This window comes from Rhineura floridana, chromosome 1 (assembly GCF_030035675.1).
Source record: "Rhineura floridana isolate rRhiFlo1 chromosome 1, rRhiFlo1.hap2, whole genome shotgun sequence".
In the NCBI taxonomy this organism is placed as follows: domain Eukaryota; kingdom Metazoa; phylum Chordata; class Lepidosauria; order Squamata; family Rhineuridae; genus Rhineura; species Rhineura floridana.
In genome coordinates this window covers 215,095,017-215,118,231 of record NC_084480.1, presented here as the reverse complement: position 1 = coordinate 215,118,231, position 23,215 = coordinate 215,095,017, and the positions used below count along the sequence as shown (strand labels likewise).

The 23,215-nt window shown below is 43.8% G+C and overlaps 1 protein-coding gene and 1 pseudogene across 1 annotated transcript in view; both read left to right on the top strand.

Annotated features, from left to right (window-relative positions):
• Window positions 1-23,215, top strand: part of JARID2 (jumonji and AT-rich interaction domain containing 2) — a 331,782-nt gene that overhangs the window by 249,032 nt on the left and 59,535 nt on the right. Inside the window, exons 5-6 of the mRNA XM_061592694.1 lie at window positions 11,442-11,618; window positions 17,160-17,389. Of these exons, the coding sequence (XP_061448678.1) occupies window positions 11,442-11,618; window positions 17,160-17,389 (407 nt within the window). The remainder of the gene's footprint in view (window positions 1-11,441; window positions 11,619-17,159; window positions 17,390-23,215) is intronic.
• On the top strand, window positions 7,570-7,713 carry LOC133375953 (U1 spliceosomal RNA; annotated as a pseudogene).

Genomic DNA, 23,215 nt, shown 5'->3' with positions numbered 1-23,215 from the left:
CTATCACCAATCCAGGGTCTCATCCTTGTCACTCCAAACGCTGTATCACCTGTGTGTACCTCAGGGAGACAGACACTTTTACAAGCACTAGGACAGGCAGGACATATTACATCAAACAGAATATCACCTGCAGGTCCTGCAATATAGTTTACATCATCGAGTGCAAAAGACCAGGATGTCATATCCAATACGTAGGAAAGACCACAACTGACCTACACACGCACTTCAGGAACCACAAGTCGGCAATTTTGACAAAAAAACTGGAGCAACCAGTTGCAAAGCATTTTAACATCGAGGGTCACAGCCTGTTGGACTTTTCCATTACAGCGATAGAGATGCCAGCAGATCCAGCAGCATTGACTAAAAGGGAGAACTTTTGGATTTACTGTCTGGACACATTGGCACCACATGGCCTGAACCTGGAGGACAGTACCACCACTACTCAGCTTCTGCAAATGAAGCCCTTCTGAGCATTCCATCCTCAAAGCTCTATAACTGCCACCTTGGTAACAGCATTTGTATGTTAGCAGCTGATGAAGGCGGAAGCTGAAACGTTTTGTTAATATAATAAAAACCTCTGTTTGGTTAATCACAATTACGTTAATATATATATATTAGGTGATTAACGGAATCCGTATAGGGATCCAGAGCACGCTTGAGTGAAGTTCTGTTTGTTGCTTTCAAAACTGTCTTTTATATATATATATATTTAGAGAGAGAGAGAGAGAGAGAGAGAGATTTTATTTACGAATATATGTAATTATAATATTTAATTTACATATGAGGCTAACAACCTATTAAAGACAAATATGATTACCTTCACTTCAGGGAATAGGCCTCTAGTCAACCTGTTCCATATCCATTTCTCCACCGGTCTCTCGACATCTGTCTTACATGTGCTCAGAGGCACCCTCTTTCCCAACAAGCCTTTCACATCCCTGGCGCTCAGGTGAGGCACTGAAAACAAACTCTGGGGCCAAGCCCAGGCGCCAAATGAACACCCCCAGCCGGGTTTGTCTCACGTTATTCAAATAAGGCCAAACAAGGGGTTGGCACTCACTTGGTAAGGGTCAGCAGCGCGTCGGTCAGCACTCGCTTGTGGAATTGTAAATGAAAAGAGAACTTCTAATGCAAATGAACTTTTCAAATGTGCCTTTTAAGACTAATATTGTAAATGGAGTTCCTTTTCAACAAATTTAATTTTGGGGGAAGGCAGTAATTTTGTGACAAGTGGTCCCTTTAAGGAAATAAACCTGCTTTCAGATGGCCTTAATCCAGGTTTAGGATCACCGTTGGATGTTTGCGTCTGTATGCATTTACTTAGAAGCTAGCTCCATATATTTAATTGGATCATTCTTCCAAGAAGCTGTTCTTAGGAGTTTTAAGAAAATGAAAATTGTGCAAGTGTGGATTTTTAAAAATACATACATGATTCCAAAACACACTGCTCATTTGTGTCAGTCATGTATAATATAAAAATGCAAATGGTGGGGAAATCTTGCTAATAAGAAGTTGCTGTGAGGTCACTTGCACATATGATCTTTGCTGACTATGTCTTGTCATATTAGACCACTTTTCCTGCCTTGGAAAACTCATCTTATCCCACCTGCAGCATGTTTGTATTTCAGCACAGCTGTACAAACCCATGATGTGCTGTCTTATGCTCAACATTTATAAAGTGTCATAGTGCCTCTGAGCATGTAGAGGGTGCTGAGTAGCCATGGCCCAGATATGGGATTAGGGGCAGGCAGCCACCTCACCCTATCAAGGAGGCCCCCACAGGATGGCTTACGCATTAGCACTCAAATGTCAACACGTTTATTGGCTGGGATGATCTGCAGCCGACGAGGAGTGAATAATGCCAAAGAGACAACTAATGCGTTTCCGTTTGTTTTTTGCACGTTTCCTTCTGCAGTGCTGCATCTTCCCCTAAGATCCCTTAGGTGTAGGTGCAGCCCAGCGATGGGGATGTAATGCCTGCAATTCTTTTGTCAATTTCATCTTACCCTCCTGACCAGTTTGTCAGTTTCACATCAGTCCTCCAAGATACTTTTAAAAAGCGAGAGGCTCCAGATTAGGTTCACTGCTGTCAAATACCAGCGCGTCTCCTCCTCCGCCGGTTTCACGGCTTAATGGGAGGCATTTTGCTGAGGCTCTCCAATTAGCTCCCTTGCAGGATGTACCCCCCCCGGCTTTAAATAAGGGCAGTCGCGAGACGTTGCCTCATCTAGAAGAAGGGGAGAGTGAGAGACCAAAGCCCTGCTAAATCCTGCGTGGTTGGAAAACTGAAACTTTCCTTTCGCCTTCTGTCTCAGGTTCCAGGAAATGTCCCTTGTGTGCAACTCACAAAAGTGCCCTGACCTGTTCCTTCCTCTCAGAATTTAACACCAGAGGCCGAATCTTCCAGCCCTCCCTCCCCAGATCATCAGTCCTGAACTTGTCATTGATTGCTTAGCGCCGCTACGTCTTGAAATGACTGGGACTCTATATATGCAGATCGCCAAGCGCAGGGGCCCCCAAACTGCCCCGCTTCCTGGTGCCTAGAGGCGGTACTGTGTAGATTGAACACTTCCAGTCTGTGGCCCATTGTTTAGTTTTCCATATTTCTTGACAATTTTTGTCAAAATTTGGACACATTCAGTCTCAGTAACTTGTAGCAACTCTATTGGTATGCCATCTGTTCCTGGTGACTTCTTTGTTCCAAGTATTTTAAGAGCAGCTTTCACCTCACATTCTAAAGTTTCTGGTTCATCATACGTTTCCTCCGTGAATGAATCTGTCATTCTTACATCTCTTTTATATAGTTCTTCAGTGTATTGCTTCCATCTTCTTCTTTTTTCCCAATGGTTTTTTCCCAATCTTTTTGCAAAATGTGCTAAGATACTTTTTAATTTCAGCATTTCTAGTCATTTTTAAAAAAAAATATTGGATAGTAGAGTTTCTTAGTATCTCATAGTAATTTTTAGAGGTTTTTCTTACATTTATAAAATCTGTGTGATCATAATCATCAGTTTACAATCTAAAAGCTCTGGATTACTTGACGCTAGAGAAGCCAGGGACTGTACAGTTTCAGTGTGTGATTTGATAGAGGAAAGGGGAGTTTTCCTCTGCCAACGCAATTCTTCCTTTGCAGCCAAATACAAAAGTTTCTTGCGCTTCCTTCTTGCTGTGATGAAGCAGAAGGGTGCAGACGAGCTCCAGTGTGGAATTTGGTTCCTTACGTAGGTAATGATGGTGGTTTAACTCTCGTCCAAGATTTATTTTATTTATTTATTTAATATCATTATTTTTACCCGCCCTTTTTCCAAAACTGGAACTCACGGCGGCTTCCAGATAAAAGCACACATTTAATTAAAAACATACAAAAGTCTAGATTAAAATCAAATTAAACAATTTACAGTATTAAAACCATTCATACATACAGTTAAAATAATTCAAACTCAGTTTAAAAGAATACAATTAGGCAACAGCAGTGCAGCACCCTTCAAGTCCTGTCCTTAACAGCTTTCAGTTCCAAAGGCTTGTTGAAATAAAAAAGTCTTTGCTTGCCGACGGAAGGACTGCAAGGAGGGGGCCATTCTTGCTTCCCTAGGAAGGGAGTTCCAAAGCCTCGGGGCAGCCACCAAAAAGGCCCTATCTCGCGTCCCCACTACTCGTGCTTGTGAGGACGTAGGTATTGAGAGAAGGGCCTCTCCTGAGGATCTCAGGGCCTGGGCAGGCTCATATAGGGAGATACGGTCTAACAGATTGGAAGGAATGGGAACAGATATAAGCAACAATATTTAATTATTTAATTATAAGTTTAAATTACCTGCCCTTCACCATGAGGTACCAGGGAGGATTAGAACAAATAGAAAATTCTATTTTAAAACAGATAAAAATCACTAGAATTTAAAAACATACAAAACCTTTCCAAAATGGAACAGTGCAATATCAATTCAGCAAAGGAGGCTGGATCACAGAAACCAACACACCATAGTACTGAATCTTGGGAAGGTGGGGTGTAGAAAAGCAAACTGAAGAGTTCCTCTCTCCAAGCCTTTTCCCAATGAGGCCCAGACTTTCTTAAAGCTGAGGCCAGAAGCTGCTTCATTCAGTGTCATCAAACCACTTTTGTAGCCTTCTGCTCTGCCTCCTCCAAACTTACCGTAGGGGGATGGTTGGAGATGCCTCCAACTTGAAGCCTTGACACTCCCCACAAGAGTTCATTGCCACTGGTAAGCACAGGAAATGTGCTTCCTAATAGCTTTCTGCTTTAGTGAATTCAGCCAGAAAGCACTAGGAACTGTGTCTTCCATTCTTTCCAGCTGCAATAGACTTTATCAAAAATGTTCATGGGTAATCCCATAAACCTGAGGCCTTTGCTGCCAGACGGTCTCCCTGCCAACCATTCCTACAAGCTTCAAAATGGTCCTGAAGAACATGAAGTTTAGTAAAATGCACATTTTGGTGAAGATTTTCTTTAGGGATACTGCAGGAGTGTAGAGGTCCAGGGTCTCAGGGCGTCTTAGACCCTTTACTTTTTTAGAAGCAGGGTCCCTATGTCTCTGGCATCCTATGAGCCAATCAGCATGAATAGGGAGTGTGTTGGCCATTGAGAAGAGTCTACTAACATGCTTCCTTGTCCTTTCCTGCTAAATGGAGTCAATCAGAGTAAAAGGAGGTGAGTCAGCCACTGAGAAGACTCTTCTCAGTAGCTAACACTCTAATATACTCCCCTGTCATGCTGATTTGCCCCTAGGGACATATCTTGTTGTGGGAGAAGTTGCATGTGGGAAGGATTGTGTAGTGTGGAGATTACAACGGTGTGCAAGCGAGTGAGTGAGGGGATGTGGCTGTGAGGGGACGTGGCATGATTATCATGAAGGGACCCTGCACTTCTGAATTTGGCCCTATACTATGGGAGTACTGTAAAAAGAAAAAACAACCAAATAAACCCAGATACAGATTATGCTAGATACATATTTATTAATTGTAATTTGAAATTACATTTTCTTTTTTTAAAAAAAACTTACTATGCATGGAACATTCCTTAAACTCCTACTAATCATAATACAAAACTACGACATATAACAAACACTTTTTTCCCACTACAGACCTGAAACTCACAAAAATACTCATTACAAATCCACAAATGCTATAATTATAAATCCCCTCATATGGATAAATCCCTAAAGGAAAAATAGTGGTTTTATAATTATAAATTTTGCAAGGTTTAGTGGGGAGCAAAAGTTAGATGTGATTGTTGTTAGCTTCTTTTAGGATTAGTTAGAGGTTAAGTATTAGTTGTATGAAGGCATGTCGATACATAATTGTTATTTAACATGGGTTATTTAATTATAATTAGTGCCTAGATATATGTTAAGAGAAATGTAAGTTGAGTGGTTCATGTACATAGCAACTGGCTGTTGTGCACATTCACCAGGTCTCATAGAGTGTATGCACATTTACCTTCCACGAAGAGGAAGTTGTGCACATTTCCTCTTCAATACATAAAATGTCCAACAGTCCTTGGGATATGTAGTCTGTTTGTACTTCTTTGTTTCAGGATTTGCATTTGATGATTTTCATCACAATAAATGATCAGTCTGTGGTAGGTAGCTGAGAAAAACTGGCATTTATTAAGCAGCCTCAAACTATAATCTGTATTAAAATACTGTGTAGTCATAATTGGCTAATTATGCAGTTGGAATAGCTGATTGACTCTAAGCCTTTAATAGCTCTGGGGTTTAATTGGAGCCAGAGCTTAGTCCTAGAAGATTCTTGAATGCAGGAATTCAGTCATGGAACATTTGGAATAACAGGAGTACGTCTGAGCATAGAATACTTCTTCAACTATTTATTTTTATTTTAGTTTTAGGAATCACAGCCAACTTTTGTAACTTGCGGAAGTTGGAAGGGTTTCAAGTTACCATTTATTTAATGAATGAATATAGTATTGCTTACATACAGAACCTATTGTATTCATTATCTTTTTATGCACATCAGTACATAAATTTATAGGATACATATTTCTCCTTCATAAACATGAAAGATTCTGTTTAAATATGAGTAGGATCTCCAAGATTAAAGTTATCACCTACCAGACACTAACATGGCATGGCCTCCCTCTCACCTGCAATTCTTTGTGACTGCTTCCTCCCTCACATTGGGCTTGAGTCACAGGCCTAGTTCTCAGTATGGCAGTACGCTTGTGTTTTGGTGGGGACTCGCATTGCTCCTATATATACAAATATAATAGAAAACTACAGCACTGTGGAGAAAGATGCAACCCTAGACATATCAGTGTTTTTTGGTGGAGGGAACTTCCAGGTGTGGAAGAGCCATGAGAGCCCTCACCTGCTGCAGTCTGAATCAGTCTGTCCAGTGCTTTTTTTGTGACGGTACTCAGTGGTATAGATTGCTGGAACTTGTTGGTGCCCATGGCAGCCACAGCGCTTTTATCAAGATATGAGTACTGGCACTTTTTTTAAAACAAAAACATTGTGTCTGTCCCAGAAATGGGTTTACCACCTCAGTGAGAACAAGGCCACATGATAAGTTACTGGTGAGGAGTAAAACGTAGTTCCTATGCTAAACTGAGCAAACAAAACCACTTCCTCCTTTAACTTCATTTTATATAAGAGGGATGTGCCACTGAAGCTAGAGAATATCATCAGGAAAAGAAGGGGGGGAAGGATTGGGGGTTCTTCAAACCTGGCCTTTGGCAAAAGAGAGCCTAAAAGCCAGTGATTTGGAACTTTCTGCTCAGGTAGTTTCAAATGGCCAAATGGCTCTTTTCCTTCCTCCTCCCTGTTGCTTCTCCATTCTTATCAGGTAAAGGTAAGGTACAGTTTATATTTATATTCTCTTTTTGCCAAAAGGTTCTCAAAACCGATCCGAAAAGTTAAAATAGATATTTTTTTAAAAATGAAATACAAATGACAGCAAATAATATGAAAACAATAACAGCCAATGATCATATATGTGACAAAGTCTGTGGAAAAGGAGAGGTAGCTGGAATATCCAAGTTAGTCGCTTTAAAAGCCCCAGTGGAAAAAGATGGCATTTACCAATTGACAAAATGAAGAGAGCAAAGGGGCAAAATGTGCCTCCACAGTACATGAATTTTAAAAGCTTTGTCGCTATCCAGCACCCTAACCTCTGGCAAAGGACACAGAGCAAAGTATTCCTTAGCCAGGTATTCTTTTAGGATTTCACTGAATGGCTGTCGCGTTGGTACAACGTCCCAGCTTTCTATATGGCACCATCAGTATGAATCGAATAAGACACAGTGACACAGCATTTGATAAACCAGGCCAATTCATATGCTGCTGGAAAACATCAGGAAAAACTTCCTGACTGTTAGAGTGGTGCAACAATGAAACCAATTACCTAGGGAGGTGATGGGCTCTCCAACACTGGAGACCTTCAAGGGGCAGCTGGACAGCCACCTGTTGGGTATGCTTTAATTTAGATTCCTGCACTGAGCAGGGGGTTGGACTCAGTGGTCTTATAGGCACCTTCCAACTCTACTATGATTCTATGATTAACATTCATTCTCATTCACTCCACTATTTATCTTTCTGTCCTCTTACCTGAGGGGACATACCTTGATCACGAAGGAGGTTTCCCAGGGTGAGGCTCATCCATTGCACTCTGGGTGTGTTGACCCCTGTGATTTCCCCAAATGCAGGAAACTCGACTGCATAATCTGTAAGGGTGGTGGGGCTAGGGTGGGAGAAGCTGAGCTTTTTAGTCCAAGATTCTTGCTCATCATTGACTCCCCCAGCCCTGGCCCAGTCTATTCTTCTTCAACAAAGAATAAATAGTGTCTAAAGTTTCCCCCCATTTTTTTCTCACAGGGGATAAGCAATTGTCCCAAGCTCCACTGCTTTCACTAAAGCTTTAAAGGAGAGGGAAAAATAAGAAATTGGGCTGTATGTCATAGCCATAATACCAGGTTGTTCATGGTCCACTAGTGATGGAGGGCACCTACTTTGAAGGGCAGTCTGTCTTTCTGCTCTTCACTTTGCATTTAGACTTTAAATTGACCCAACCAACCACTTCTCCTGTTTATTGAGGCACCAGTGAACTCTGTCCTGTGTGATTATTCCTCAGAGAGCAACAATGGTTGTACAGTTGTTCTTTTCCTTTGGAGGCTACAGACCTGATTCTCATTTGCACTATGGGTCCTTTACATCACACTTGCAAGTATAAAATAAACCTTTAAATAGATCAAATTACATTTACATTGGCACAGAGGCCTCCATATAAATAGTATGGTCAGGCCTTATATTCTGAGTGCTGAGATGCAGGCAAAGCAGGATATCCAGGATTTTCCACCTATATGCGGTCCTGAAATAGGGCCTCCTGTCAAAAGGCACGGTGTGCGTGCATGTGTGTGTGGGGGGAATGGTGGCACCCTAATCTTTCAGAAATGTAGCTTTTGGCATGCTGTGTGTTTACTGGGCCAAGCTTATGGCCCACATACCTTGACCTGACTTCATCCCTAAATCACTGTGACGGCTTAAATTGTTTTTGTGTTTCTCAAGCACACAGCTGGGCTATGTTTAATTACGAGGAGAAAGAAAGGATCAGGAAAAGGGGAGCCTGGGCAAATAATTTACAGAGAAGAATCCAATTTTTCAGAAACCACAGTCCAAATTACACAGAACACTCTTGAATTGAAATGCTTTCTGTTGAGGTTTGATTTCTGTGCAGATGAAAACATTTAGTTTGCAATTCAGTAAATATTGCAGACACACTGCCAGGTAATCCTGGAGAGTAATTAAATGCTGCTTTTGGCAAAACATATGCTGTCTGTACTGTTGATTTGACTGGCTTAAGGCACAATTGTTGTTTTTTAAGCATATCAAGCCAAAAGGAAACATTAATCTCAAGGTCCCAAAATGTAGTGGTATTTGTGTTTTCTGCTAAAATTGCCAGTAAAAGCATCATTTCTCAACACATCTGTTTGCATTTTCCTTATGTTTTATATTTACCTGCCTTTTTATTCAGCCTGATAAAGAATTCCTTTTTTACTTGAAAACTTACCCAAATCTCTATAGTAATATGGTTCAATGGAATGTTCATCAGCTTACTTTATTTTCTGTCTCTACCATACTGAGTGTTGAGTTTTTACAATTGTTTTGACCTGTTATCTGAACTTTAACTCTGTGTGTAATTGTTTAGACCAGGGATAGGGAAACTTGGGGCCCTCAGCCAGCATTTAAAATGTTCAGGCTTCTCTTTGGTAACTTACAAAGGTCTGTACCATTTTCCACTTCACATATTGAATTTTGTATTATGATACCCCATCCCACATTACCCTGTAAACTACCTTGAGAATATGTCAAAAAGGACAAAAAGCAGGGTAAAAATGCTTTAGTTGAAAACAAATTAAAAATTAAATTAAAATCCACAAAGTTAGAAGACCATCCCTCATAAACAGAACACAGAAGCCAAGAGCTGCCACATCTAAATATTATTAATGGAATAGACTGCATCCGTTTGGGTCTTTAATGTTGTTGTTGTTTTAATCCTGCATTTATGAAAATTACAAGGAAGCATGTTCCAAAGGTAGAGACTGCTTCAAAGAAACTCTTGCTCTCTCCCTCTCCCCATACATGATCTTGAGGCCAAACCAGGTATGATGAGGCAGTCATTCACTTATCCGCCCTGTTCACATGTGTCCTTAACAATGGAGTGGATGTTGAGGCCCAACTCTCCCAGGATGATCAGGGAGGGGAGCCAGTTGAGCTTCAGCTTCCCCAGATGGAGCGGGGAGAGGAATCAGAGGTAGATGAGGTTTTTGTGGACAGTGAGGGAGGGGGTGTAGTTGACAGTCTGCCAGTTCCCATGGATAGTTCTTCCACTGAAGCAGACCTCGCTCCACCTACAGATGCCCCAACAGAGTCGTTGGGGGATGACTTGGTGCGCACGCCAGCTCCACCCCTCAGGACTCCTCACCTGGCACTTCAAATGCTTCCCCGCCTCCTGAAGCTGAGCCGGCACCTATCGAGCGTGTACAGTCAGATGAGCCGGCAGAGGCTCGCCCCCCTCCTCGTGAGACGCTGCGAGAAGCGGATCGGTCAGAAGGTGGAACTTCGAAGGAGTTAGAGATTACGAGCGAAAACCTTCCCTACTTAAGGCGACGCCCCCCTGATTCTGGTGCTGAGTCAACTTTCTCCATATGCTGCAGAGCATGCTTAGCATAGTTAGCATCAGTAGTGAGACAGACTAGTTAGCTCTATGAAACACATGTGGCGTTCCCACCTTTCACTCCACCTGTCAGGTTCCCACCTGCTTGTGGCTACCGCCTTTCACTAGGCACCACCTCAGGACACCACCAGTCAGGATCATCGTTTTTATTTTTTCTCACTCTGCTCTAGCACAGATCTCACAAGATCCCACTGCTAGGCAGCACCTCCAGTCACTCCCTGTAAACAATACTGCTAGAGACTTTGCCCTAGTCTCCCTATGGCTTGTTACTTTGTGTCTGGGTGCCCTTGCTGTCCACAACCCCCTTGTATCTTTGTCTATAAAGCATACAATCCTGGGTTGCTCTGGAGACTTGACGTTGTTACAATATCTCCCTTCACCGCTTCCACCATATGATACAGTTTCCCTTCAGCCTAGGTAATTACCCTGCCCTCTCTTCTGGCCTTTGATGTAACAGTGACTCTAATAAAACAGGAATTATTACCAGTCTCGCCTCCGTTTTCGTTGGCGGGCTCTGGGCAGGACAGCACACAAAACAGGGATGCTGAACTACTACCCTGCCTAACATCCCTCAACCAGTTGCTTCAGGCACTTTTCTTTCTTACGGGCTTCGATATAAGCTGGAGCCAAGAAGTGCCTGGAACAAAAGACTGAGAGTAGATCATAGGTAGGAAGCAGATTCAGCACCCCTTTCCTATATCCTCTTTTCACTGTTGAAGTAAGGAATACTCTGCTTTATATGTGAGCAGGGCAAATGTGTGACAATGAAGTTGTGTCTGCCACTCTCACATGTAATTTGGCCTTTAACTATGGCTGTTGGGAGGGTGCTGTTATCCATGAACAGAAAGGGCTAAGCTGCAAAAGTGCAGGTTAAAATGGGCTTAGCAAATACACCTAGTGCTTTAATGTGAGCAAGCTCTCACCAGTGCTACACGGGAAAAGTGCTTCCCAGTATTCCCAAATACCACCCTTTCTGCCCCTGCTCTAGTACCTTTAATAGGTGATTGAAACACATCTGTGAAAAAGGGGAAGCTGTAAGTTTCACCTGCTAGATTTCTGTGTGCCATGCTGCTATTCAGGATACAGGTAAAGAGACAGGGAAAACCCAAAATGTGTTCGTTGGTGTCATTCCCCCCCACCCCTCCCATGGGGCCTTCGCTCTGATTGCTCAAAAGCCATGTTTTACTTGGGGTTAATAGTTGTGTGCAATCAGATGATGTTTATGTACTTGTTATCAGGTTCTCCTGCCCTGCCCAGCAACATGGTATATTTTGGAAGCTCTCAGGATGAGGATGAGGAGGAAGAGGAAGAGGAAGAAACAGAGGATGCAAAGGTGGCCACACACAATGCTTCATCTTCATGCCAGTCAACCCCCAGGAAAGGGAAAACTCAGAAGCAAGTTCCAAACGGGCATGGTAGGTTCTTCAATATAGAACTTTATTTGATGGTGATGAGTTGGGCGTGGGAATACGTGTGCTTAAAGATTTAGAAGCCATCTGAGGGCTGAATTGAGTTCTCACTGCGGCAGTAGCTTTGCACTTGTGTAAACATTTTTACGTTCACAGTATGAAGATGTAATTAGCATCTTCCATTGTACCTTTTTCTTTGAGGGTAGCTTTTATCTGTCTGAAGAGAATAAATGCCTCTTGGTCTGTTTAAATTCATTATCATGAGATTTTAATGTTATAGGAAGCTGCTTTATACCAAGTCAGACCATTGGTCCATTTAGTGCAGTATTCTCTACAATGACGGCAGTGGTTCCCCAGGATTTCAGGCACGGGTCTTTCCCAGTCCTGTCTGGGGATGCAAGGGACTGAAGCCGAGGCCTTCTGCATGCAAAGCGGATTCTGTGCCACTGAGCTATGGCTCTTCCCCATAAGCTCCATAATCTTTTGCCTTATTCTGTCTAACTCAGCACACATTTTTCATATTTCTACATGTCTTCTTTCCTTAATTTTCTGTTGAAAATAAAACCACAGTATGAAGCCAATGTCAGCAAGACGTGTGCCCTATAAACAGTATTATTTTTCACTCTGATTTGGGATTCTGTTTTCCTAGTTGCTAGGTTAATACATTAGCACTGTCACTAATGCAACGTTTTTGTTCCTGTAGGATCACATCAATTACTTTGTTGCAAATCAGCAGAGCTGCCTGAGTCACAGTATATTTTATTCACATGGCCTTCATGTCATACCCAGATAAATTGATCAGTGCCTTGTCAGTAGAGCTTGAAAAATGTATTCAGCACTGAGTAGCTTGAAGCCCTAAGCTCTAATAGCCAGGATGAAAAAATACCTGGGCTACCAATCCCCCACCAAAGTCATACATATTCTATTGACATTGGCAGCACCTTCACAGTAAATCAGTTCTATGTTCTTTCCCTGGAACTCAGTGATAAATTCTCTTGCTGTTCCCACCCCGTTCCTACTTTGCTGTGTCCTGTAGGGGATACCTGGTCAGCATCTCTTGGCAGAGGGGAACATTTCTTTTTGCAACTCGTTTTGCATGGAGAAAGAGACACCTGCCCCAGTTCTCTGTTCTTTGGACCAGCTTTCCCCAACTGAAGTAAATGAAAGCAGCAGATGCAAGCTATATTTCTTCTCAGAATTCCCAGTTCCATTCTGCAACCGAGGGCTTTGTTTTTGTTTTCTGCTTCCTTTTGGAGAACTGCTAACAATTAACTACCTTTTTCATATATCCAAATGCTTCCCCCAATTAATTGGAATCATCACAGGAGGTATGCCTTGCCCTGCCATCTTGTAACAATAACTTTCCAATTGGAAGGAAGACGGTATAACCTGCATCCATAACCTGATATTTATTTTAGTGAATTTTAATATTTTAATACGAATACTTTAACATTACATTTTAATATTTAATATTTTAATACTTGGGAAATAGTTTGTAAAAATATATTTCTATTTATTTATAAAGTTTAAAAAATTGAATAGAGAGGAGGAAGAGGCATTTATCTGAGAATTTTGGCTCACTGATCTCTCATTTCAATTCAGGTTGAAGCCTGAAGCATTGATCACCCTGTCAGCAGAGGGGTGTGTGTGTGTGTGTGCATGCGTGTGCACAACCAAATTGTCTTTTATCTCTCAGCAGTGTTTAATACCACGGTTCATGTTAACCTTCTGGACCAACTCAGTCAGATGGGCATAGGGGGCACTGTTACAGGGTTCCAGTTGTACCTGCAGGATTGATTCCAGAAGTTGTCATTGGTGGGGTTCTAATTGGCCTATGAGTTTTCAACATCTATATAGAGCTGCGGGAGTGGGGAGAAATCATACAAAGAATTGGAGTGAAGTGTTTTCACTATGCTGATGATACTTGGCTCTGATTCTGTTTGTTGTCTTAGTCAGGTGAGATTGTGCAGGTGCTGAACTGGTGTTTCAATTCTGTAGTATAGTGGATTAGGCCAGGAAATTGAAGCTGAATCCTGCTAAGACGCAGGCACTGCAGGGTTCAGGGTTCCTGGGTACATGTAACTAGTATTCAGCCTGTGGCACTCCTTCTACAAGAGCAGGTTTTCAGTTTCATGGTGCTCCTAGATCTAGCCTTGTTCCTCAGGATCCATGGGGGGCATGGTGGTATGGAGTACCTTTTATCAGCTTTTGCTGGTTTACTAGTTGTGATCATTCCTGCACAGGATAATTGTGGCCATGATGATCCATATTCTTGTAACCTCCTAGTTGAATTACTGTGTATGTAGGGCTGCCCTTAAAAACAATTCAAAAGCTTCAACTAGTGCAGAATTTTAAATGGAACAGATAGATTTACTCACGTTACAGTTGTCATGTTACATTCATGTTGAAAGAACTGCAATGATTGTCTGTTTACCTTGGGACCCAATTTAAGGTACTGATACCCAAATACCTAAAGGGAGCATGTCTTCCCTTACCAGCCTGCCCATATTTTGAGATCTTCTGTTGAATTTCTACTCCAAATGCCGAATTTGCTGCAAGTGTTGGAAGTAACAATAAAGGAGAGGACTTTTTCAGTGATGGCACCCTGGTTTTGGAATGCTCTTGTTTAAAGAGGTGTGTCTGGCATATACGTTACAATTTTTTCAGTGCCAGATTAAGACATTTCTATTTACCATTCTATGAAAATGCCTGGGAAGAGTTGGAAGGGGCCTATAAAGCCATTGAGTCCAACCCCCTGCTCAATGCAGGAATCCAAATTAAACACACCCGACAAGTGGCTGTCCAGCTGCCTGTTAAAAGCCTCCAATTATTGTATGCCTTAGACTGCTGCATGTTTTAGCTACTGCCTTAACATTATGTGTTTGATGTAAATTTTAATATTTGTTATAAATATTTCATTAATTATACTTGTTGTTCACTGCCCTGGAATCTATTGGATGAAAGACACAGTAAACAAATTTTAATTAAATAAATAGAACCAAGAAATGTACTTAAAATTAATTGCAGTTAACATGTGGCTAAAATAAAAGGGAGAGAAGTTGTTAGCCTCCTTATTATTGTTGGATTATTGCTCAACAGAAAGTACAGTGTTTGAGTGGGAGACTGGAAGCAGGATTGATCTATATTGCAACATGAGTAGGACCCAAACGCAGGGTGTGATAAATTTTGTGGTTAGACTTTTCTGAGATAATGCTATGGTTAATGTGTTGAGAAAGTGGTGGAGCAGGTTTGTTTTGATATTGCCTTATATCAATTTACTAGCTCATCAGTTGGCACGGTCCTGGATAATGACATCGTTAGAGTTTTCTCTCCCCCCCCCCATTTGTTTGTAATCTTTAGACCTGCTGCAGGGCAACCACAGTGAGCCTGAAACATTTGTTTGTTTTTTTGCCCTCATTTTTTTACATTTAAAAATGCCAAACAAACATCACAATATATTTTCCATACCAGCCAAAGAATTTTTGATATCTTACTTCATCCATACCTTTCTTTTATAATAATAATAATAATAATAATAATAATAATAATAATAGTAGTAGTAGTAGTAGTAGTAGTAGTAGTAGTAGTAGTAGTAGTAGTAGTAGTGGAATCTGCATGTACTTACCATGAGTCATCTTTGTGGAAAGTGCTGATGCTACTCTTAATGTACTCATGTTGAGTGGGAAACAGTTGTTAGGCTTCTGGCAGGCACCCTAGCTCAGTGTCCTCACAAGTGCACCCTGTAGCCATTGGAGTTCCAGCTGTCTCCACACCTAGCTCTATTATAGTAGTGTGAACTGGAAAAAGATGGTTGTGTTTGTGTTGGACTTGGTATTTTGGCAAGTCTTTTTCCCCTTTCCTCCTTTTATTATCAGTGTGAAATCCTTTGACATTTCATATTCTCCTGAAGCTGCAAAGCTAAAGTTCCTGAAAGCAGAAGTGTTACACTTCTGTCCTTGTTTTCTATGATTCTGTTGCCCTTGGACATTAAGTGATCTGTTGTTTGTGCAAGTGTTTCTGTTTGATGTACACTTGAAAGTGCTACATAAATACTAGGATCACCACCACCATCGTTATTATCATCCCAGAAAGAGGAAGGTGGTATGCATGTTGCAGTGGTTTGCTCTGCAACTGATATTTAAGTATGTATGCTGTCTGTTCCATGTCACTGATGGGGAACCTCCTAATTACCGGGCTAGGTAGTTGTCCCACAAGGCTGTTTTGGCCAAGTCATGCCCATATATGATGTCAGGTGTGGGGCAGGTAAAGATGCAGCTGGGCCAAAAAGAGAGTTGCACCTGCAAATCCCTGCGCATAGTGTCCTTCCTAGCTCTTGTGATCATCAGGGCTTGCAAAAAGCAGCACACACCCTGCAGGATTGCCCTTTTTGTTCACCAGCTGCAACAGTTACCTGACTGTTGGGTTTTCAAAGCGCCATTTACCGCACAGGGTGAAAATGGGTCACCTGATATCATTGTGACATCAGGTGATTGATGGACAGCTCTGCTAACCTTTCAAACATGGTCCACACAAGGTGGGAGAGATAAGGATCTGGAGCCCATCTGCCAGATAAGAACAGCCTGCTGGATCCAGCCAGTGGCCCATTTGGTCAGCATCCTGTTCTATCAGTGGCCAACCAGTTTCCCATGGGAAGCCCACAATCAGGACCTGCGTGCAACAACATCTCCTCTCCTGCAGTTTCCAGCAACTGGTGTTCAGAAGCATACTCCCTCCTACAGTGGAGGTAAAAAAACAGCTGTCATCATTAGTAGCCATTGATAGCCTTAACCTCCATGTTGTTGCCTAATCCTCTTTTAAAGACATGCAAGTTGGTGGCCATCACTGCCTCTTGTGGGAGCAAATTCCATAGTTTAACTATGCGATGCATGAAGACGTACTTTGTTTTGTCTGTCCTGAATCTTCCAACATTCAGTTTCATAGAATGGATCCCTAGCCATGTTCTATGGGAGTGTGCATTGGCTTTGTCCAGGAAAGCCAATATGGTGCCCTCCAGATATTGTTGGGCTCCAACTCCCATCATTCCTGTCCATTGGCCATGCTGGCTGGAGCTGATGGATGTTGGAGTTCAACATCTAGAGGGCAATATGTTGGCTATGCCCTTTGGTATCAGATTTTCTGTGCACAGCATTGTTGAGAAGGGGTGGATGTGGGTAGGACCTAAACTTACTGTTATGGAAAGAATGCTACCTTTGCTACTCTCCTGAAGCTTCCCACCACCACCATTCTTTCACATGTTAGAGCATGTTGCAGGTGCACTGTTGCAGCTTTGCTATTGTGATTGCAAAGTGTTATTTTCTTGTGCCAAAGCAACTCGGGCTGTGGAACTGGGCCACTCTAACACAGTGGTGGGCAGTATTGTGTAGCCTTGTTATGATATTGGAGAGCACCCAGAATGCATTCGCTAATAGCTGCTGCTTTTGTACTGTTGTTTTTAAAAGGAGTTGGAACCAGAATTAATTTTTCTCTTGTCCTCTACTGTCATGTCACTGCTTATTTTTCTCACAAAGATTTCTTCTCCCTTCCCAGTCTTCAATGGATCCAGCAAATCAACAAAAGAGAGAGAACCTGTTCAGAAACACAAAGTGAAAGAGGCAATGCCAGGAAAGGAGAGAAACAGTGAGCATAGGACTGAGAGTCGCAAAGACCAGGCTGCTGCTAATCACCATTCTTCAACAAACACGGGGTTCTCTGCAAAAGGGCTCACTGCTAACAACTACCACACCCTTCATCGATCGGCTCAGGACTTAAGGAAACAGGTAGTGTGTGGTGCACTAGTTGGGTCACAGCTGTACAAATTTACCTTAATATGTTTTGCCTTTATTTTGTTCTACCCTGAGGAAACACTGTTAGGTCATTTTCTGACCAGTGGGCCACATCCTTCTCTACAAATTCCTTGGGGCCAAATTTGACAGGAAGGCAGGGTGGCCCACCTGTCAGTCACTTGACATTACAGTGACATCAGGTGATGCTGCATTTTGAAGCCCCATCTATCAGGACTTCAAAGTGCAGTGAAGGCCTGTTTTAAACAGTCATGCACTGTTCTTTAAACCTCCGGCTGGGCAGAGAGGGCAATCCTGCTGGCTAAGCAGCACCCAGCAAGCTTGAACCCACAGGGAACGTGCTGGCAAAGCAGACGCCTGCAGGACTGAACCCTGTCCTTCCACACATCAGCTAACGTCACCCAGTGACATTAGCTGATGCACAGGTGGGCATGGTTTGGGGAACATGGCCTCACAGTTACCTTGGCTCCCCTAGTGGGCCAAGATTGGCCCATGGGCTGAACATTCCCCATGCCTGCTGTTAGTTTTTTTGAAGTGTGGTGTGATGGAAGTAGCACTGTCTTTCTGTGAGCTGATAAGCAAGGGAGAGAAACATTGCACACACTTGCCATAGTTGCACGGGGTTCTTTCTATTATAAAATTAAAAACTCTATCTGATAGGTTGTAAGGATGGATTCACATCACTATCCATTCTGTGGGATCATGATAGTCCAGTTTTGGAAATTTCCACTGAGTATTGATTGTTTTCAAGAGAAAGATTTTTAAAAACTTTATTTAAGAAATCAACAAAAAGAGGGGGAACTTTTTCAAAAACAGTACATCATGTAGTACATTATTCTTTCAGAAGACTACCCCCCACCCCAATATGTTATAAGCACAACCTGTTTCTGGGAGGAAAGCTCGGCCACGATGAACTGAGCACCTGAATTACACCTCCACTTGATAGCCAGAAGGGTTACAGTTAATAAACACATCCTTCCTCTGTTTATTTCAAATTTACTGAGACGTTTCTGTAGGAAAATTGCCATGTCTGTGTTAAATTCCAGCTGGTCGATGGGCACCTCATAGTTTAGAGGCCCTCACCTATACAATGTCCTCCCCTGCCTTTTGTTCTGCTCTTAACATCAAACTAATTTTCTCTCTCTCTCTTTTTATGGTAATGATTCTTAGATATAGTGCCAAAAATCTCTAGTACCTCCATGAACCAACAGAGCCTAAAGCAAGGCTTTGTTTGGCTGATGTTTGTTCAGCTGGAGAAGGCATGGGAAGACCTGAATGCTTTTGGCAATTTGCCGATGGGCACTCCTTGAAGGTAACTTCCTCATCAAAATTTAGCAATTAGGTCAGGAGACCCAAGTCATTATTTATCAATAAGTATCTTTTTGATTTAGATCTCTGTAAACATAAGCTGATTCAGACCTTCTTAAGGCTCACATGCAGGACCAGAAGGGCTAACGCAGGTGGGACTGACTTACAGACCAGGTTCAGATTATTTTTCTCAGCTTCATAAACCATGGTTTATAAAGCCAAAAACTAGCATTGGGACTGCACTGCCCTGCCTTGCCTCTCCCCTCATGCATCAGTTTCAGTGCCTTGTATTAAGCCAAAGTTTCCTGTGGTGTTTGAACTAGAGAACTCTGGCTCTAAGTTAACAAACCAGGATAATAAGCCAGGATCAGATCTTGTCTTGTTACCCTGATTTGTTAATTGACATTAAGGTTTGGACATAACAGGAAGCTCCTGGCTTAATGCAGTCTGGGAATGAAATGCTGAAGCCAGCATGAAAGTGGAGGAGGGGTGGAAAGAAGCGATGGTAGAGCGCGTGGCCCCTAATGCTTATATTTTCCATAGGAGGTGGGCCATCACTGTGGGAAATAGTTCCACCTATCGTGCGAAGGCAAGAATGTTTTTGAAGTCAAGACTAGGGACGTCATGCCCCTCCCACTCCCCAGTTCATTCTTGCCTTCGTACGAACAAGATTGGAATTACACGTAGCATTTAGCTAAGTCTCGTATTTGTTTGTGTATTTGTGTATTTGTTTTCAAATCCTTTTTTTCTCTTCTGTGTTTAACCTACTGAGGGTCCCCTCAGAGACCGCGGCTGCGGCTCTCTTCGTTTTTTCCCGAGCTATTCTTTTCAAGTTATTTTCTTTCCTTGACTGGGGGCTCCCTCTGAGACCGCGGCTGCGGCTCTCTTTTTGTTTTTGGCAGTTTTCGAGTCCCCCCTCCCCCCGGCTCTGTTGTATCCGTTGCCTGGGAGTTCCCTCAGTGACCGCGGCTGCGGTTATCTTGGTTTTGATAGTTTTGGAGCTTCCCCCCCCCGGCTCTGTTGCCGCGGCTGCGGCTCTTCCGATCTCTGCGGGAGCCTGCAGCTGCGGCTCCTGCCGTTACCCCATCATACCTTTTTCCTCAGATCACCCTCGCTACGTGGCTTTAATTCCCACTGCGAAGGGCTTTGCAAACGGCGACGGCGGCTCTCTCGGCGGCGGCTGCCGCCTTTCCCCTTACTGCCTGTTCCCTTCTGGGGATTCCTTTGAGCCGCTAGTGCGGTTTTCGGCCCCGCTGCTTCCCCTGTTAGTCTGTGCTGGACAGTCCTTCCCCCCACTCCGTCCCCAGACGGCCGCCATTGCTCCTTCTCCCTCAGCCTTTTTTGATCGTTTTTTCCCGCCCTTTTTTCCGGGCGCCATTTTTTGAAATTCAAAATTCCCGCCTTTTTTGTTACCATTTATTAACCATCGGATACCTCCCCTGCAGGCTATCTATCTGTATGTTTGTGCATGTGTGCTGCTGACAAACTTACACAAGGCTGATTTACACACATTTTTACTGTGGCTGTAATCCTAGTGGCTGAATTATATTATCAAGGCTGGAGCTCCAATCCTAGTGGGCTGGATTGTATTATCAAGGCTGGAGCTTTAATCCTACTGGCTGGATTACATTATCAAGGCTGGAGCGTTAATATCAGTGGCTGACTTGTATTAAATCTGATTTACATTGTATATCCTGCCCCCTCTGGGGCCGTGAACAAGCCAAAAACCCAGCCTACAGCACTAATCTGAGTGTGCCAACTCTAAAACAGCCTATATTATATTAATGCTGATACCTCAGTGCATTCTGCCCCCTCTGTGGCAGTGCATTTCGCCATCTGCCAGTGTATCCTACCCCCTCCGTGGTAGTACGCTGTGCCAGTTCGGGTCTTTACATCCTGCCCCCTCCGTGGCAGTGTACTGCACCCAGGTTTATATAAGATGGCAGAACAGCCAGGCATGTCACCATCAACACACATGGTGCCAGATCAGCCAGACATGCCACAATCAGCCAAGCCACAACATCCTAATACGTCTAAGACCAGACATGCCAAAGCACTGGCTAAGACAAAACATCTTTCCAGCCATAGTAAACCAAAGCGCCCTCGTTATGTCTCTGTACCAACCACAGCACAGACACACATAAGCGATATTTTCCATTCCCGGGCTGCTGCCTCTGACGAGGAAGAGTTTCTTGGCTTTCCCGCTCACTGTTCACCTAACGAACCTACCTCTGGTTTAGCGCCTCAAACATCTATCCCAATAGTTCATCAGGCACACACACCTGCCACATCTGGTCTGCAGCTGTCTCCTGATTTCCTCTCCCAACTTCAAGCCATGCTGGCATTTTTCACCCAAATGCAGTCACTACCACAAGTTCCTGCCATACCCCCACTCAACATGGACCAACGTGCGTGCCATGAAGCTCATCCTTCCTGTTCACCAAATCCCTTTGATGTAGCCAGAGGCAGATGTACGGACGAAGCCTCGTATGCGGAGGAGTCAACTTTCACTGACCATGTTGAAGGAGACGACTGGAGCGACTATTCAGATCATGAGGAGGATACATCGTATCGCCTGTTTGATACCGCAGACTATCAGCCGCTAGCACGTAGGGTACTTCATACCCTTGGTCTCCAGACTGCGCCTTCAACTTCGTCCGCCCCAGCTATCAAAGGGGCCAAGGTCCTCAAATCCCCTGCACCTACTGAACACTACATCTCGGTGCCGGACCCAATTGCCAAATTAGCCTCCGAAGAATGGGCTCATCCACTCAAAGCCCGACGCTTCAAGAACCTGGCTGACAGATTGTACGCCCTAGCCCCAGACTTTGCCACCAAGTTAGATGTCCCTGGCATAGATGAACCAATCGCTCGCCTCGTTTCAAGATCTCTTTTGCCCAGGGAAGGGGAATCCCACCTAAAAGATACTACTGAGCAACGAATAGACTTCGCCCTCCGCAAGAATCACGAGGCCACTGCCTTAGCCATGCGTGCCTCCGCTTCAGCCTCCATATTCTCCAGAGCCTCTATGATGTGGATGGATGACCTTCTAGAGGATGCTAACCCTGATCCTGTCGCCTTCAGAAGAGCACTATCGAAATTACGTAAGACAGCAGCTTTTGTGGCCGATGCCACTTTGGATGCCACTCAATTAGGGGCACGAGCCATGACGACTCAAATAGTCGCTCGTCGCACCCTCTGGCTTCGCCACTGGCAAGCTGATTCAGTGGCCAGACTGAACCTGTCCAAGGCTCCTTACTCCGGATCTCTACTCTTCGGCGAGGAAGCTCTAAAGGCAGTTCTGGTTGATCCAAAAGACGCCCAAAAACCGGTTCTGGCCACAGTCAAGAACATCGACCACAGGCCCTTCAGGCGATTTCCCTCCTTTCGTTCTAACCAGTCCTTTCGAGGAACGCGGCCAGGAGGACGAGGCCGCGACTTCAGACCCTATGACCCCAACGCATTCAGGGGCTCCTGGAACCGACGCTTCCAGGGCAGAGGTCAGTACCAAGGGCGCAGGGGCAACTCATCGTCCTCATATAGGGGAGGCCCTCGCCTACACAAGTAGTATTAACGCCCTCCCCATAGGTGGCAGATTACTTAATTTTGGAGATCGATGGCTGCGCCTTACTACGGTCTCCTGGATCAGGGACCTTTTCACTTATGGCTATACCATAGAGTTCTGGGCAACCCCATCAGACAGATTCCATCCGTCTCCTTGCCCAAGGGCACCAGCCAGGCACAACATCATGCAGACAGCTATACATCACCTCTTGGACATAGCGGCAATAGAGCCAGTTCCCACAACTGAGAGGTCGGAAGGGGTGTACTCCCTCCTATTTGCTGTGCCAAAACGAGATTTATCTTGGAGGGCGGTATTGGACCTCAAGTTTGTCAACCGTTTTGTAACATACCGCAGGTTCAAAATGGAATCTCTCCATTCCATTACGGAGAGTCTGCATGAAGGAGACTTCCTGGCTTCTATCGACCTTAAGGAAGCGTATCTCCATGTGCCCATTTGCATAGCCCACAGAAAGTTTCTTCGGTTTGCCTTTGGCCACCAACATTTTCAATATAGAGCGATGCCATTTGGCCTCTCCTCTGCTCCAAGAGTATTTACCAAGGTGCTACTCATCCTAGTGGCTTACCTTCGGACCCAAGGGGTTCATATCTACCCATATTTGGATGATCTGCTAATACGGTCCAAGTCTGAAGAGCTGGCTCATCATCATTTAATGATCACCCTCAATGTTTTGCAGACCTACGGCTGGCTTGTCAACTTCGACAAAAGCCATCTCCAACCAACCCAACGCCTACTACATCTTGGGGCAATGTTGGACACCCTGCAGGCAATGGTCTTCCTGGCTCCAGATCGCATCACTGCCATCACAAGCATCGCAAGGTCCCTGATGCAACAAACATCCGCAGACGTCATGCTTCTCGCCAGAGCGCTTGGGATGTTTATCTCCACAATCCACATTGTGCCCTGGGCTC